This window comes from Panicum hallii, chromosome 9, assembly GCF_002211085.1.
Source record: "Panicum hallii strain FIL2 chromosome 9, PHallii_v3.1, whole genome shotgun sequence".
NCBI classification, from domain to species: domain Eukaryota; kingdom Viridiplantae; phylum Streptophyta; class Magnoliopsida; order Poales; family Poaceae; genus Panicum; species Panicum hallii.
This window is the reverse complement of record NC_038050.1, coordinates 70192763-70211606: the sequence shown is the minus strand read 5'-3', so window position 1 is coordinate 70211606 and position 18844 is coordinate 70192763. Positions and strand designations below refer to the sequence as shown.

Sequence of the window (18844 nt, the reverse complement as noted above, 5' to 3'; positions counted from 1 at the left end):
AGAAACTTGGAAGCAAACAAGAAAATGCTGAGGCAAAGTTGGAAGATGCAATTAAAAAAGTACAACAGTTGGTAAAACAAGCTGGGTTAGATGAAAGTAGTCCAGAGTTTTATACAGTCTTCTATATCTGCAAAGATGAGGCACTAATGAAGTTTTTCATTAACATGGAGACATCAGAAGGAGGTGGCATTCCTGAGAAGATATTGCAAGAAAAAAAATCTAGATTAGTGTAACATATTGATGTAATAATTGTGTGTGCAAACCATGTGTGTCACTGGAAATTTGTGTGCCTGTTCTATTTGTGTTGAACAATGTCGTTGTCCCATATGTTTATGAACCATTACTATTTGTTGTGTCATATGTCATTATCTCATTTGTTTCTGGTTCATTACAATTTCAGATCTCACATAGCATTGTCTCAATTGTTTACTAATGCATTGCTGTTTGTTGTCTCGCAGGAATTGGATGGTCAGTTGGACTCAAGTGACGAAGAGCTGCTGAACTTGTTACAGGAGGACGCTGAGCATGAGAAGCAAGTGATGGAGACGATCTTCTTTTTTGGTATGTATCATGATACTTATATGCACAAAAATAAGAGGAGGACAGCCCTCTAAAAGTGGTCAAGAGTGGGTGATGACGAATTTAGCTGATGAAACTGAATGTTACAAATTGTTTAGGATGACACCACCAATATTTTATAAACTACATGACCTGTTAGTGCAATCTTATGGCCTCAAGTCAACATCAAAGTCTAATAGTATAGAGGCCGTAGGAATGTTCCTTTGGATGGTTGGTGCATCTCAGTCAGTCAGACAAGTAGATAATCGACTGCAAAGGTCACTAGAGAGAGTGCACCGCAACTTTGGAAAAATTTTAAAATGCCTTGTCAAACTAGCTGCTGATATAATTAGGCCAGTGGACCCAGAATTCAAGACAATACACCGACGGTTGCAATGTCCGAGATTCAGGCCACACTTCAATGATTGTATAGGGGCAATTGATGGAACTCATGTGGAAGTTGTAGTGCCAAATGATAAAAAGGTTCAATATCTTTGTCGAAAGGGGCACACAACACAAAATGTGCTTGCAGTTGTAGACTTTGACATGAGATTCACATTTGTACTTGCTGGATGGCCGGGATCAGTGCACGACATGAGAGTGTTTAATGATGCCATCAACAAGTACAAAGAAAGGTTTCCACACCCACCTCTAGGTACAATACCAATCTATGCAACAAGTACATGACATGTGTTGTTTTATTGTTGGTTTTCTTACTAACAGAAAATTAATTTTGTAGGGAAGTACTACCTAGTAGATTCGGAATATCCAAATCGTGCAGATTATCTTGCACCTTACAGGGGGATAAAATACCATCTACCAGAGTTTTGTAATTCCACAATGCCCAGAGGTACGAAAGAGACCTTCAATTTTGCTCATTCTGCACTTAGAAATGTCGTGGAAAGGGCCTTTGGAGTTTCAAAAATGAAGTGGAGGATGTTGTTGAAAGTGCCAAGCTACCCACCGGCAAAGCAAGCCCGAATAATTGTAGCATGCATGGCATTGCATAGTTTTATTAGAGAGAGTAAGTTCATGGATGAACACTTTGATCGTTGCGACCGTGATGAGCACTATGTTCCAGTTGAGGCATCAATGTCACAAACACGTACACGGGACACAGAACGATTGGATGAAGATTGCAACATGAATGAATTTCGAGATCAACTGGCCAATGCTTTGTACAATAGATAAACTTTAGAAGTGCAAATTTGTGTACTTTGTATGGAACTGTATGAACTTTGGATAAATAATTGTATGCACTTTGGTTTGGACTGTATAAATTTTGGATTGTCAATTTTATGCACTCTGTATGAAATGGCGGGAAAGAGGTGGCGGGAAAGGGGATAGGAGAGGGAGAAAAGAGGTTTAAATGAGCTTTTGCCAAAACTTTTGCCATTTGGATCCAAACACCTCTAATGGCAAAACTTTTGCCACTTTTGGCAAATGGCAAAATTTTTACCCTTTTGCCCTTTTGCACTTTGGATGCAAACGCTACCATAGATGAATTTATATAAATATTTGGATCGAGATTAATAATCACGATTCTATTATATGGTTTTATGTAAATATCATTGCAGGGGTTTCTACAACAACGGTATCCCCGCAAATCCGCCGCCGCTGCCGGCCGGCTCGGGGCTCCCATGACCCCGCCTTCCGCCACCACCGTGCGCACCGCAGTCCTGAGAATTCACAAACCACATAAAACAAAGGTAGGAGACGGGATAGGTGATAGATGGAGGGGGTCGGCGGCGGAGCCATGGCTGAGGGAAGCAGATGACTGCGGAGAGAGGCGCAGGCGCCAGGCGGGCGTCGCAGTGGCAGCTGACCGCCGCGCGCCGCCCGCTTGCAGCCTTGCAGGAGAAGCCGCGCGCGATGAAAACGCGCGCCCTGCGAGAGTGCACGCACGTTCGAGCAGCAGGTGGCGGCGGCGCAGGCGAATTCGAAGGCGGAAAGAGAGCAGCTGTATATGCCGATTGAACCGGCAGCTTTGGGCTACTTGGTGCAGAGAAACATTTTAGCATGCACTGAAAATCGCTAGCCTTGACTTTCCTCTGTCACCAAAATTGGTAGTATCCAATTACAGTTTCCTCTAAAATCTCAACTGTCTCGTTGCACGAAATTACGAAATTGTAGCTCATCAAGAATCAAAATGATTGTCTGGGTGCAAAGTTTCATCCGGATTGAACACGCGAACGGGAGCTACAAAACGACGACGCAGATCGCAGAGGCCAAACTTCTGTTACAGCAGCAGTTTCTAGCGAGAGTAGCATTCACATTGGTGAGTAGCAGAATTCATGAAAAATGCGGTTTATGCACAAATGAAAATGCAGTTAGCTAGCATGATCATTGGTAAGAAGGGCTTGGCCATTTTCACGAAAGGTGAAGAGATTCAGGCCGGAATGGAGGACCAAGCTTTCAGTTGAGGACCACGATTGGTGTCCCAGGATTTGGATTCAGACATCTGAAGTTGGATTTAATTTTAGTATTTGTAATTCAACTCCACTTTTCTTCGTTTGGCTGTAGTTTGAAGATAATTTCTATTACCCTGTTAGCTATGGGTGCATCACATTATCATGGGGAAAAAAGAAAAGACTAGTCAGATTAGCGTGATAGGCACGCTTGTAGTAAATACCTGGAGTCATGCCCCCACCCCCCTAAGCCGTTGTTGCTTTCAGAAACAAAAACATAAACAGTATGTTAACTTATAGTATATAGGTATCGACTAGCACAGTGCCCGTGCGTTGCTACAGGTAATATAAATTTTATCCGCAGTTCTGCACCTACATGAGACCACCACTTAATGCTCTTTCACTCTGTGTACAGATGTGCCGTGACCGAGTGAAACATTGATTGCCGGGTTCCGATTCGGATTCCAATTGATTTGTCTGGATTCCGATTGACGGACCAAATGATTAAGCATTGATTGTACGGGTTCCGATTTGGATTCCGATTGATTTGTCCGGATTCCGATTAGGATTTCGATTGACGGACAAAAAATCATAGTAGAGATAAAGATATTGATTCCCACTGGTACTACTAGCCGGAAGAAGGTCATGGTCCTCAAAATTGTCAAAAACAACAACAACGAGGTCCTCAATCTCATTTGGCAAAAAAAGTGAGAAAAATCCGGTGGGTCGGCCCAGTAACACAGCTATTTTAAGGCCTATTCTTCAGCCTTTTAGCAAGTCTAACTTCAATGCGGCCCCTTGTTTAAATAGTGGCAGAAAGCCCATCTGAAATCCGCTCAGAATTCCCCGCCCGAATAACTGGTCAGGCAGTCAGCACACTAGCGTGTTCCACGGGTATCTCTCCGTTAGGGACCATTATTTGTGCTTGGCGAGTCGTTTTAATTTTTTTAAATATATTCTTTTATATATCTATATATATTTATATTTAGGTGCATAATAAAATCTATGAATATAGAAAAATCAAAACGACTAATAATTCAGAATAGATTTAGAATAGAGGGAGGAGCAAGCTAAGCTTTTGGCAGAACTGGTAGAGAAGATTTTTTGCTACATACAAACGATAGTTCGCATGCATACTTGGACATTACTTGTAGTCACTTATAATACTTATTAATGGTAGTACGTACATGACGACTCCTGCTAATAAAACAAGGAGAACAAGCCTTGAAGTTTGACCATTTTGATATAATAAGAACTTTATTACTGACGCTTACATGGAAGAAATGACTGGTAAGCGTAGAATACGCCAGCTGCGGCATATGATTCTTAAGTAATGTTACTTACTATATATGTAGATATATGGATAGATCCAGTAATAATATAATATATAGTAGTACCGCTAGCTGCTTGAGGGGACGGTGGTGAGATTAAGATCATCTGCACGCGCGCGCTAGCTCTGGATCTTCCTGAACCTGCGGAGCTTCCAGGTGTCGGAGCGCGACCCGGGCACGCCCCACACCAGGCAGTCGTACTCGGCGGCGCTCCCGTCGCCGCCGGGCTTGGTTGCCGCCACGACGAGGCGGTAGTTGGTGCCGCCGCCGACGGCCTCCTGCGTCTGGCCGCGCACCACGCCGACGAACGCCAGGTCCTTGCGGTGCGCCAGGCCGTACACGAGCACCGCGAACTGCCCCACCTGCTTGATCACCAGGCCGTTCACGTCCGGGACGGCCGCCCACTCGGCGCGCGACGGCGCGGGGAGCGTCGCCGCCACGGCCAGCAGGAGCGCGACCCCGAGCGGAAACACCAGCGGAGATCTCCTCATCATGGTGTGTTGATGTGGCTTGGCTAGCTATGTGGCTACTGCTACTCAGCTTTTTCCTAGTTGTATGGCGCGGCCGTGGCGTTGGCGACGTGCTGGATGCGAGCTTTATAGGGCAGGAAAAGGGTATCGATGTGTGCGTCAACCTGACGTTAATATACTGTGCCCAAGTCGGTGGACGCATGAGACCGTAATGACCACCAGCTAGTTCGACGGAGAGGTACGGTGCCATGTACTGGCCCCGCGCGCCCGGTCGGGAATGTTCTGGGTGCACTGGAACGCGAATCGAATTGGCTTCAATTTTGTGGCGTAGATAGAGAGGCTGGAAAGGCACGTCGGCGCCGGCCCGGGTGGCCGCCGATCAGCACTGGCTGGCTTTCTCTGATCTGCTGCTGCCAGCTAGTAGCTCATCCTGGACCCTCTCTTGCGCCGTGCCCGTGTACACATGCAGGGGACCGGATCTCGGATGATCGACGTCCCACTGCACCGGCGTCGTTGGATCATGGTCCGGTGGCGCACGCGGCCCCAGCCGCAGCCGGCCGGCAGCCACGCGGCGTGCCGGCCACGCTTGTCCACCCGAAAGTAGTCCACTACTGCATCGCGACCTCGCTCTAGATATATAAGACCAAGAGTGAGTGTAGCAGCTGCGTGGGCAAATCCTAAAGGGGTCAACGCCATGGTTTACGCACGTCTAATGCAAATCGGTGTCCGAACACGTAAACGCCAACTTCCATGAAGTCAGTGGGAGATGAGCTCGCACTGGTACGTCCAACTTTGATCACTAGCACAGCAAGCAGATAATAGCCGTCTTCTTCCTTAATCTCATCGCGTTGAGTGTTGTTGAAGCAGACTCCAGGGTGCAAGTTGGCGGGGCACCTCGATCGAGATCTCCATTGAAAAGCTTCAACTCTCTTTAATTTCTAGCTTCACCAAGAGTAATTTGGCCAACTGCCCATTGCTTGTATAGGGCTCTGGACCCAACAATACTACAAAAGGACGTAAAGAGTAGAGAGCGTCAGAGCGAGTACCTTGCCGGAGTTTATGCATCACTCAACTGTTTATTTGGAGATACACAAAATTATTTCTGGAACCCGAACCTGATCATTTTTAGGAACCCTCTAAACCCGCAGTACACTCATTTCAGTACGTGCAACCCTCTAAACCCACAGTACAATCATGTGGAGTCAACACCATATTATGATACAAGCAAGTTAGTATCCACTGTTTATTAGCAATTATTTAAAAAGTAGCTATTAGACAAAAAAAATACAGCTTGCGGTAAATTACTTACAGCGTGCTGATGCCTTTGCTGCCTTGCACATACAAAACTTAAAGTACCTCCACGAAAAGAAAACTACTAGCAGAATGACAAGCAAACTAATTTGCTTAGCATGTAATTCCTCCATTCTAAATTATTAGTAGTTTTGGATTTTCTAGGTGCATAGTTTTTCTATAAATTTAGATGTATGTTACGTCTAACTGCATAGTAAAATATATATATATATATAGAAAAATCAAAACGAGGAGGGAGTAACTAGTTATAAACATTTGGAACACTTTTTGTCTTGAAAACCATTATTGATCGCTCTCAATGCACACTGCAGATAGTGAGACAATCGTGAGCACCATTGATGGGAGCTGAACTTCTGAATTAAAGCGTCAAAAGCTAACAGTAGAAACAGATTAGTCAAACAAGACCTCCAATCAAATCCATGGCCGTATTGCATGCACAAACAAGATCGACCAATTCCATGATTCCATCGACCATAAACAGACCTTTTCCATTAGCATCAACATGCATGATACATACGGAGATACATACAAAAATTAAACTCCTTTAATTCACAGATCATATTGACCGTAACAAAACGCAATCGTCTCTCTCTGCTGGTGTACTTCAGGAAGAGAGACATCTTATTCCTAATAATGCAAGAAAAGCACACACGTAAATCACTGGTGGTAGGCAGTATACGCCTGCCTTGTTGTCTAAACGATCGATAATGCTTGGCTGAAGGGCAGTAACACTTGAAGGCAGCTTATGCGTTCATGAACGCTGTGCTTGTAGCGTTCATATACTCCTCCGTCGATGATTCGATGCTAGACCGCCGCCTGCTTGTTGTACTGCACGAAGCCGTGGAGCTCCCATGTGGTGGCGCGCGAGCCAGGCTTGCCCCGCACGACGCACTGGTAGAGGCCCGTGCTCCCGGTGGCGGTGTTCCTCACGTTCAGCACGAGCCGGTAGTCGGTGACGCCTGAGCCCGCCGGCTGGGTCTCGCCGCGCACCACGTCCACCAGCGCCAGGGGCCGGGGCTTGCGGGGGTCGGCGTTGCTGTAGACGATCACGGCGAAGTTACCGATCTGCCTGATCACCAGGCTCCTCGGGTTGCCGATCGGCGTCCAGGCGGCGTCCGCCCCCGCCGCCGAGAAGGCGGCGACGGCGATGAGGGCGGCCACGAGCAGCGGGAGCACTGACCTCCTCATCATGACTTAGCTACTAGCTAGCTGGTGTGGAGTGGAGCCTAGGCACTATAGTTGGTTGCTGTGTGCTTCGTCGTGACAGTGAGCAGCTGCTTGGTCAACCTTAACTTGCCATGCATGGCGAGGAGCAGGTGACCTTTATAGCGCGGGGAAAGGGTAAGGCGACGCGTCCATACGAAGCGAGTGCCGACGCTCGCCGCCTGCTACAGAGAAAGATACAGCTATCTCTGCAAGGTCCAGGTGACGGACACCCATGCTGCCATCATGCATGCATGCATGCATGATTCAGCATGAGAGAGCACGGCCGACTTGACGAGGCCTCGAGATCGCGAGGGCGGTGAGATCGAGTTGCTTGCAGGAGGTGACATCTGTTTGGCTCATTCTTTTTACGTGGTCTCGTGGTTTCGGGTTGAGAACCCTGCTGCAAAGTCCACCCTTCGTGGCAAAGCCAGAGTCTCGTAGTCAAGTTAGAGTCAGCATGGCGTGCATAGATGGTTGTAAACTCTTGTACTTGCAACTCATTTCTTTAGTGGCTATCTCATTTCTTTAGTATGCCAATGCACACCCACCTGGAAAGGGCCTCTGACCTTGCTTACAGTTTGTAAAATTGTACTGTACGAGGGAAAAGACAGTACAGCTATTTGACCTAGAAATCTTGGGAGTTAGCTTCTTCGATTCTGACCATGATTACAAGTTTACAACCATCTAGGCGTCCAGGCATGCAAGTTGCTAATTCACAAGTTGGGATTCGAAGCTGAGTTAACTCAACAGTGTTTTGTCTTTATCTCGATCGGAATGCACTTTGCTTGTGCGTTTGTCAACCACAAATATAGTTTTCTTTTGCCTAGAAGTGACCAAATGAGGAGTAAAAAATGCTAGGCGCCCCAAAAAATACGAGCTTGAGAACTTCCATGAAGATCAAGTGTGATCTTTGCATCTTCCCTTTGCGTCTTGGAATATCCAGAGACGTACACCGTGCGTACTTATTCCCTTTTGTTTTTCTCTTGTGTGCATTGTGGTAAAGCAAGCTATGGCTATCTTGGAGATCTCCCAAGATGAACGTAAACGTAGTGATCATGAATCTTCTCTAGTCTCGTGCAAGGCAACTAACCACACGCCTATAGTGGCATTGTGGTGCCTTGTACAGTAGCTAGTCTCATGTGTATGGCAACTAACCACACGTCTAGTGATCAACAAGTTAATTAAGCATGCAGCAGCTGGATGCAATCGATGTTGTTGTGTGTAAACGGAACAGTGGTACCTCAATATAGCTTCTTCATGTTGGTAAATGTTTTTTCATGGACCAATGGTGGTCAGCAGCGGCCCGACTTGTTTATGTGAATAGGTCCTAGGTTTTTGTCTTTTGACTTCTTTTGAACAAGTTGTTTCAGTATCTATGCAACCTTGAGTGTATCAAACGGTTACATGTTTCTATATCGATCGTATTCGCTCTGAAAACCATGACCTAATCTTATAAAATGCAATTTAGTCTTACTGCATTAAACATGAGTTGGCCTCTTTTTTTCCACTTCCTGATAATACACACTAGCATGCTATTTCACAAATATGTAGCACAGTAGAGTCAATTGCATCGGCAGTTTTTAAATTTGTTCAGCGAAGCCATCCGAGTCGTGGACTCTGCCTAAAATGTGTTTATGACTTTCTAAATTGTGCCACTTGAGGTCCTAAATTTTGTAGCCAGCATGTTCTTGAGCCTCGAGGCCGGTGTGTCCTGCCAAAATCGTTCAGATCACAATGTTGGTTCGGTAACCCAACAAAAAGATACTTATAAAAAAATCAAAAAGTAAGAAATTTTGAGTGCGCATATTGGACAGTATAATATTATAATGTGTGTACAGTGCAGGACGAAATGTCGATAACCAATTTCATTTTGTATTTCTTCAAAAAAATATTTTTTAAGTGGCCAACAACATGTAATATTATGAAGTATCTAGGTATTATGCGAAATGAGATTGTTAATGTTATCACTGCCATGGAACACAGAGAAATTATGCTATAAAAATGGGCATGGGACACTCAAGAAAAAACTTGAGTGTACAGCATGAACGGGGGCGCCAAGCGAGTGTAACCGTTTTTTCCCTTCTTCGCGTGTCTTTTTTTTGGGTGATAGTAGTTGGCGTGAATAGCTAGCTAGTAAAACTACTAGCAAAGCTACAAAAAATTACTCGCTCCCGAGCGGTTGGTGTGTGGTCATTATGCCTGAGGTGATTTGTTGGCCTAGCGAGATGGCTATTTATAGCACAGGTGCGCTTCCCCGAGGAGTGAGATGGCGGGAAGGAAGGTTTGCGACTTTGTGTGCAGCGGTAATCCTAGTTTCTCAGTACAACAGCGTTACTTTGCTTGGCATCATATAAAGACACATTTTGGCGTAAAATGGTGGCAAAAAAATTGCATTTTCTTTTTTTTTTTTGGAAGAGAATGATGATTATGATCCGTTCGTGCTATTTTATGACATGGGCCAGGCCCGAGTAGGTCGATGTCGCATTCGAGAGAGAAAAAAGATGCGAAATCGATACGGCTCGGCCCGCTACGGAGAAGACGATGAAGCCCACCAGTACATACCCTGATACGGCCCAAAATTCTGATACGAGAAGTCCAATCCAGATCGGACCGCGAGTTCGCAACATGAAAACTCTTCCGTTCCCCAATGCGGCAACCGCAAATCCCGCTCTCGCCGACCCCAATGGCGCCCCGATCGATGATCTTCCCGGAGTCATTCTCCCCGCCCCCGCCGCCCGAGCCCGTGGCCGCCGCCCTCGATTCTCCTCGACCTGCACTCGTACATCGCGGACCGCAGCAACGCGACCACGGCCACAGCCACCTCGACGCGGGGCCACACCATCCAGGTCTCCTTCTGGGCCGCCGACCCGCCGGCCATGTCCAACCTTTGCGTCCACTGCCCCTGCGCCGCCGAATCCGAGGACTCCGGCTTCGAGCGCGAGCCCCGCGTGGTCGGCGCCGAGGGCCGGTTCGTCCTCCTCCGCGGCAGCTTCGCCAACGACGCCAAGGAGGAGTTATTCATGTACAAGGGCGACCCGGACTCCCCGTCGCTCGAACGGGTCCCGCTCCCCCTCAGTCGCGATGTGCCACGGGTCAGCGAGTTCGGCATCGTGCCCTGCGGCGACGACGGCCATTACCTCCTTGTCGCTCGCACTTTCACTAGGCTGATCCCGCCCGAGTATGAACTTCACATCTACTCGTCCGTGGATCAAACTTGGAGCATCAAGCCACTGCCAGTGCCAGATGCTCCTGGCGCAGAGCACATCGTAGAAGAGAAGGTGATCACGCTTGGAGCTGGAGAAGGCGTGCTAGGTCGATTTCCGGAAAGGCGTGGTGGTGTGCGACGTGCTTCGTGAGCCCCTGGATGTCCGTTTCATCCCGTTGCCCGCGCCGATGCCCGAGAACAGGGAGAGATTGAAAGAATTCCACCCGGGAGACCCCGCCATGCGGCTCCGGGATGTCATCTTCAGCAATGGCATGATCAAGTTCATCGAGGTGGAGAGCATCGCTGGATCGTGACGACGATTGTTCCGGAGAAGCCGAAACTGATCGACCCCAGAGAGAAGGACGTGCTCTACGATTCAGACCTGATCATGGCGCAAAAGCGCAGAGACGTGGACGAGAAGCCCAGGCAGATACGCAAAAGGGGTGGTTGGAGGGCCGTGACGTGGAGCCGGACGATTTCATCCAACTGTTGGCGCAAGGGTTGTGTTGTCGATGTCGATGAAATTTCAGTCGACGATGCAATTTATTCGTCGTTGATGTCTGGGCTAGGGGACGAACATGACAAGAGCTTAAAATTCAGGAACCTGCACTCGTTTTCCCCCACCCTGAGCACGGACGTTGATGATCTAGTGTACCTCAGAACAGTGGTGAAAGCCAACGATAAAAATGGATGGGTGGTTTCTCTTGACCTTGCAGAGAAGACACTGACAGCGATTGGATCGTATTCTTTTGCACGACATGACCCTTGCATCTACGGTTACCGTCTTTGTTCACTGTCCAACTATCTCAACATGGCTTCAGGTAATCGTTTGAGCTGCTCTTATCACGAACATGATTATGCTGTTATGCACTGCTAACTACTTACTACATGCCTTATTATAGCAGGTTCAAGCCAAACTACAAAAATTAAGGACTCCATGGATCCTCTGATAATCAAATGCTAAGTAAATCATGTTCTGTCCCATTTAAAGAAGTGTTGCCACCAAACTGTTACCACAAAAGCGAGAGTAAGTTTTCTTTCACCTCCACTAACTATTGTGAATGAGTCTGAATGCTAGGTCCAACGCTGAGGAAACCTCGTGTTCGCATAAACCTAAGATTGAACTCCTAGAGCAGGTGTCACTAAAGGCTCACCAAGAACATCATCTTCCACGAAGGGCCCTTAACGCTCAAAGCAATCAGGAATGCCGTGATCCAGATGCTCTGACGCTGCCGGTAAGCGGAAGTCAGCTTCTTCCACAGCCAAGCACCAACCGGTTGAATGGAGCAGGCAACGGTTCAAACACACACGGCAATGTGAACCCTCTCCATGCCGGGGCAAGATCAACCGGAGGCTGCGTTCCCATGCTGCCTCCTCCCCTGCAAAACGGCAATCGGTGGAGTGAAGCCGCCGGCGCCCATCCAAACGCACACGATGCCAACCATATGGGCGCAACAGGATTAACTACCGGAAGCTGTTGTCCTCCACAGTCGCCCCAGCAAGTTATGATGAGCCAGCAGTGGGATGGAATCAGCTACCAAACTCATCCATACACTTACAATGCCAACCCTCTCCATGCGACAAGATTGCCGGGAAGTTATTGGCGATCATGGCCGCCTCAGCCGAACATCTCCCAGCCCTGCAACGGAATACCCGGCGGCTACCAAGACCACTCACTACACACGCACGGCGTCAACCAGCAGAATCACTGGAATGCAGCCGGTTACTGCCCCTCCGTGAGTGTAAGCCAGAACCAGCAGGGCGCGGCCAACTTCTACTCTGGTGGCTATGGTCATTACGGTGCCCCTGCGCCTAAACTTGGCTTGGCATGGGTCAGGTCAGTTCCCTGGACAAGCCGACGCGCATCAGCATGGCATTCTGCCCGAGCTGTGGCCCGCTGGGTCCGGCGGCACTGCGACGCAGGCGTGGACGCCACGGAAACGGTGGCGAGGAGCATGATGGGCAATGTGATTTTAACTCTTTATTGTGGAACGTGCTAGCTAGGTATGGGTTTGGTTGTAAAAATGATCTCAATGTCATTATTCTGCGACAAAAAAAAATTAGAGAAAAGGTTTCCCCTGCTTTATTATAAGAACAAAGCGTACAAAGTGATTTCTGAAAAGTGATTTCTGAAAGTGTGCTATTACTAAAGGACGGCAAAAACACCAGACAGCTCCTCAACTCGCTGCAGACGGGGCTCGTGCTCCCTCCGAGTTACAGCGCTGGAGCCCGGATGGAACTGCGCAGACGAAGACGTCCCCAAACCTGATTCGTCCCGAGTGAGCATCGGCATCCTCGCCCCAAGCTGCTCCAGCCCCCCAATGGAGACGTCCATCCCCAAGCGATTGTCCTCTTTCAGCAGAATTTTCCATCTTTCCAGCATACTTGCCCCCGATCCCAGCACTCCTTCCACTCCACGCCAGCATTTTTCCATGAAAACACAAACCATGCCTTAGTTTCCAAACAACCCAAAGAATAGCAGCATAGCAGCGTAGACACAGTTCAGATTTTCATTCTTCTTGTTACTCGGATTCAAAATCCTGCCCAACATCCTTACCCACAATGGTAGAAATTTCCTGCCAGATCAATCTGGCCACGCAACAATCAACGAACAGGTGCCCAATTGTCTGTGCTTCACAGCAGAAAAGATAGGCCTCTTTCCGGCCTTTGCACGGACCAAAAGCCAGTTCATATGGGCCCGTTTGCTTGCCTGGGTTCGTTCGCCCTCAGTCCGTTATGCATCCAACTGGCCCAAATCCTCATCGGATTCGAACTGCGATTTTTTTTTATTTTCATATTTAATACTAGTTCGCTCGCGTGTCCATTCCCCGATCGATGACCCCGATCTCAAAAATCCCCAACTCCGTTTGCACCGTCGCCGTCCTAACGGCGTCCGGATCGATGATGTCCCGCTGCGAGCCCTCAAGTCCGCACTCCTTGCGCAGCCCCGACGGCGCGGCCACGGCCACCCGCCGGCCACTCTCCGACGGCCGACGGCCGTGTCCTACTTCAGCGTCCACTGCCCCGGCTCCAAATCCACGGCCGCGGAATTCGAGTGTCGGTTCGTCCTCCTGAGCGCGCGATTCGCCTCCGGACACGGCGAATTCGAATACCTCATGTACAGGGCCGGGCTGCTCTGCGTGACGCCAGGGCCAGGGCCTCGTTGGACTACGAGCTTCTCGTCTACACGTCCGAGGACCAAAGATGGAGCACCAAGCAGCTGCTCAATCCCCCGCCTGGGGTCGAGAGGGTTTGGTTTGACAAGGTGGTCACGCTTGGAGAAGGTGTGCTAGGCTGGGTCGATTTCCGGGGAGGCACGCTGGTGTGCAACTTGCTTCAAGAGCCCCCTACCGCGCGCTACATCCCATTGCCTGAGCCCTTGCCTGAAAACAGAGAGAAACTGAAATCATCGTCCCAACGGAGAGCTAGCCCCAAGTGCTTCCAGGATCTCACCTGCACGTACGGTGTGATCAAGTTTATTGAGATGGAACACCGCATCATCGTAAGAGAGATTAGAGATATTAGTCCTGAAAAGCCATGTAACCCCAGCCTCGGGGATGTGCTCTATGATTCAGACTTGATCATGCTGCAAAAGCGCAAAGACGTGGACATCAAGACCAAGAAGCTGCAGTTGATGGATGGTTGGAGGGCCGTGATGTGGGCCAGGGTGATAGAGTCTGACTGTTGGTTCAAGGAGCGCGCTGTTGGTGTTGATGACATCTTGGTCGGCGACTCAACCTGCTCGGTATTGCTGTCTGGCCAAAGGGATGAATCTCTTGGGAGCTTGACATTCAGGAGCATGTACTCTGCTTGGCCGACCTTGAGCACGGGTGGTGATGACCTTCATTACCTCTCGTCCTCGCTGAAATTGTGTGGTCAGAATGGATGGGTGCTTGCTGTTGACTTGGTGAAGAAGACACTGAAAGCATTCGGAGCATGTTCACAAGTATATCGTCCCTGTACATTGTCCAGCCATTTGAATATGAATCTTGGTCATTGTTGATCTTCTCACATCGGGTAAATTAAAGACCGGGGCCTTCTGCTGGCACGGGAGCGAAAAGAGCTTGTCATGTCCTATGCGTCCGGTCTACGGTGCTCTGTCTCACTTTTGCTATATTTTTACCTTGTCGCGAGGCTCTGGGAAGGCCGGGTCCAGCTAGGTGGTTGACACACGTTCCGGCTTGATAATTTTTCTGCCCACCGTGGACTTTCAAATCCAGAGACCAACGGGTACCACCGCACCAGACTCCCGTGTCCCTACCTGCGGCCACTGCGGCTCGGGACGACAAGAAAATGGCGCAGGAACATGGGTGTCTGGCCCGAGATGATGCTGGATCGAGGAGGCTGGCAAGTGGAACGCCGCCGCAACGGGCGGTCCATGCGACTCCTCTCGCGCGCGCACGCTAGCCGCTATTAGATTTTTTTTAACGCCTCTCGTCTGGGTACAGCTGCAGTATCTGCTCATGCACAAACATACACCGACTCTACACACGCACACCGCACCCACTCTATTTACGCTACACAAACAAACCTACAACTACACTCAGACTAGAAGATCGCATCCTTGGAGAGATCATCGGGACCATCCATGGCTCCATAGACGACGGGCACATCGCATTCTCATTGTGGCTTTATGCATGAGAGGCAACAAAATTTATTTTGGGAATATACCCCGGTGAGAAATACGAGCGTGATTCCGAGGAATCAAACTCGCGCCGGCTGTATGCCCATCGGCGCTGCAAGCCAACCGAGCGCGCGCTCTTTCTCACAGCTATTAGCTATTGAACTTGGTGCTGCATCTGCAATTGCTCCACTGGCTGTTTAGGTGACGCAAAATACGACCCATAGCCACTAAGGAGGGTATAGAAAGTTAAGAGCAGCTCCAACGAGAACGACATTACGCCCTCTGTTAGAGTTTCCATGAAGAATATAATCCACACAATAGATTTATTACACCTTCAATGATCTTGCTATAGCACCGTGTCCAAAATAACTAAGGGCCCCACCTGTTGGATTTATTTTATTCTCACCCCGCCATCTTCATCTTCCTTCTCCTGTCGCATCCTCAGCGCTGGCAACTGGCCTGGCTCCTCCAGCACTAGCGGGCATGTCCAGCCTCCACTGTGCCGGTGGCCGCGGCTGGCGGCCTGGTGGACGTGCCCTATTTCCCTCGTGCAGGCAGCCGAGCCCTGCCTCCACTGCGCTCCTCCTCCACCGGCTCAGATAGCTAAGAATCCTGATCACAACGTGTTATGTATGACTAGACAGAAGCCTGCATACTGCGGGGGCCATATGATCAGCAAAGTCGATGCTACGAGGGATTAAACTAATCTTCTGTACGCTTTGTATATTAATATTTTTACATCTCTATTAATGTATATTAATGTTTGTATATTACTTCTTTTATAGAGCGCGCAACGCACACTGAATGTTCCGGTGTCTATGAAGACAACTGTGAATCCCTACTATCTTCTTGTGACGGCGCCGGCAGATTTGGTCGGTTGTTGTTTAGACCCATGTAAATGTAGCATATGTATTTGTGCATTGAATTGAGTTGTACTATTTTTTCTTTTTTGAAGTAAACATGCGGGAGCACTGTTTTGTCATTTAAGAAAAGGAAGCAAGAGGGTTCTTATGACATTCTTTATGGTTTCTATGGAGAAAATGGTAACTGCTTGAGGTCTTGGTATTGTCATACTTAAAACAAGGAATATGCATCGATTTCATGTCCTTGTAGTCATATGTCAATCTTCTTAGTTGCGTCCTTGTAGTATATATCATGCTGCATTTACTGATAATTTGCACAGTACTAGTGTAAAGACCACTGGTAAATGCTTAGATCTTGATGTTTACTCCTTCCAATGGCTATCTGTTTTGGTAAAAGGAGTAGCGACATACTCTTTGCAGCTGGGGCTCACCTGTCGGGCTGTCCCTTTGATTCTAGCTGCAGAACTCCTCCCATCTATTGAATCCTTTTTTGCATGCTGAATTCCTCGTTCATCCTTGTCCCTGATTTCTTATTCTGTTCCATACATTTTCTTATATTCATTAGAAGAATAACGTCTCCATCTCTGATCAGGGAAACAAAGCAAGCAAGGAGCATTTTCTTTATATCAAGCACAAGCAAGTAATGAGGAGAGTTATGTTCTTGTTGGGCCTAGTCTGCTTGGTCCATCATCCTGGCCAGTAACCTACTGGCCCAATGCTTTTATGTGGCCTTCAACATTGCATTTTGGGTTCCCATTTGATTTGAGGACGCATGCTCTGAAGTCTGATTGGTTACGTTTGGTGTGCACGTCTCTCACCTTGGCACCCTGCAGCCAGGGCCGGATCTTAAGAAGGGGAGGGAGACGGTGGGGGGCAAGCCCCCCTACCTCACCAAGATCAATGATACTTTTGTAATTTATTTTTTCCTTTTAAAGAAAGAAAGAAGAAAAGAGGGGAGGAAGAAGTAGAGAGGGAAGACGAGCCTTCTCTTCGTATATTTTTGGATTAGCAACTGCAAGCAGCCATGCCACCCAACGAGGCCATGCCCCGCACACACAACTTGTTCCCCGTGAAGCCAGCAGAGCGAGCGTGCGTTGAGTCCCGACAGCAGCTCCACAGTGACCCATATAAAAAATGGAGCAAGATGATGAGCACAGACTACAGTGTACGTGTCGATGAGATGCCGGTGTGCCCCTGGAGCTGGTCCCTGCTGGCAGCTCAACAAAATCGAGCCAACGTTCCAAGTGTAGCTAGCACCGACCATGTTGCACAAGCCGAGATGACCAATGTCGAGTGGGTGAACTCTGGCACGCATGCCGCTGCACCTGCACCATCCAAGATAGACAAGACACAAGACGCTCTCTCTCGCTCGCTCGCTTGAGAACAAAGCCACGCTACTCGAGTAGCTAGCTAGCATCTCTTGACGAAACAGGTTGGCCGTTTGCTTCGCCGTTGGGATAGGCTTTGATACGGCGCCGGGGCCACCCTTTTCGCCATGCATGCTGACTGCCCTGCTGCCAGCCTCGTCGTCTCGTCCCCGAGCTCAGCGCAGCAAGTGGCCATCTGGCGAGGGAAAGAAAGAAAAGCTTCCACGGCGCCGGACGGACAAGTACCTTCCAGAAGGCAGCGCAGTGCGCAGAGAAAGACGACACGGCCCCCCGTCTGATCAAATCCCTCCACGCCGACGCCCTAACCCTCCCTCTCTGCCGCTAGCACTGGCTCGGCGTCGCGTCGATCTGGACCCGGTCCATAGACCGCGGCTCCTTACCCCAGCATGCCGACACCGACAGTTCTTCGTTAGCTTAATTCCTGGATGATGACGATGATGAGCTGGATCTGACGCTTTGAGCCGACAAAGATGCGAGCCCCAAACCCTGTCAGGACGCTCGCGAGCCTTGGACACCAATGCCTATAGACCGGGCGTACGTGGCACGGGTGGCGCCGGCCTCGCTGGTAACTGCCCCGGCGGCCTCGCTCGTGATCTTCTCCCCCCCATCCCGTGCACGCTTTTCAGCGCGAAAGCAGGAAAAGCAGCAGCGGCAGGGGACAAAAGCGACGGAGAAACAGTGCTAGATCGCGGGGCCCACCGAGCCTGCCCGCTGTTCCGTCCCCGGGGGCCCGCATGTCATTCCCGCCTCCGCCGGCCTCCTGGTTCCGGCCCGCGTGTTCGTCCCCGCCGGGTGGGGCCGGGCCTTGCCGTGGGGGGAGAGGAATTCCAAGCGTCACGCCTGCGAGCTGGACCCTGTGGTGGGGTGCGGGTGGGCCCTGGGCCTCCTCACCCTTGCGTGCACCCCAAGCGTACTTCTCGCACTGGAGAGATCGGCACGGAGTCACCGGCGTGCGGGTCCGGATTCCGGTGGACCCACCGACAGAGAGACGGGATCAGAATGCCCCTGTGAAGGGATAGGAGCTCCCCGTTGGTGTCGCAGTAGACCCGGCGCTCGGCTGCCTTTCGCTTTTATCCGAATCTAATGCTTGTCGATTAAACAAGAAATTAATAATAAATAATCTGATAAAAAAACACAACCTCCGTTGCTTTCAGGAGAGATCCTCAAAGCGGAGCACGACACGTGGCGAGACCCCGTGCGATTGGACGTCACGGTCGGGCGGGAGCAAGAGTGGCGCGGCGGGTCATCCCCGATTGGTTGGTCCAGTGCAGCCACGTCGGAGACCAACGTGCCAACTCATCACACTCACCTTCTCGGGCAATCCTAGCTGGAGCACGATGCCCTGCTCTATGCTAATGGGCGCACCACTTGTGAAGTTGTAACGCCAGACGAGCAAACCGAGCACGCTCCATTTGTGACTTGCAAGCTAAGATGGGGTACACGAAGCTCCAAGAATCTACACATGCTGTTGCTTGCAAGC

General features: G+C 49.4%; 2 protein-coding genes across 2 annotated transcripts; both read right to left on the bottom strand.

Annotated features, from left to right (window-relative positions):
- Positions 1-4416: 4416 nt before the first annotated feature.
- On the bottom strand, positions 4417-4791 carry LOC112873409 (cysteine proteinase inhibitor 8-like). Its single transcript, XM_025936368.1, has one exon. It carries the CDS (start codon positions 4789-4791, stop codon positions 4417-4419), a length of 375 nt encoding a protein of 124 aa, XP_025792153.1.
- Positions 4792-6546: 1755 nt separating this feature from the next.
- LOC112877736 lies at positions 6547-7360 on the bottom strand. Its single transcript, XM_025942094.1, has one exon. The coding sequence runs from the start codon at positions 7267-7269 to the stop codon at positions 6883-6885; it is 387 nt and encodes a 128-aa protein (XP_025797879.1). The 5' UTR covers positions 7270-7360; the 3' UTR covers positions 6547-6882.
- Between the last annotated feature and the right edge of the window lie 11484 nt (positions 7361-18844).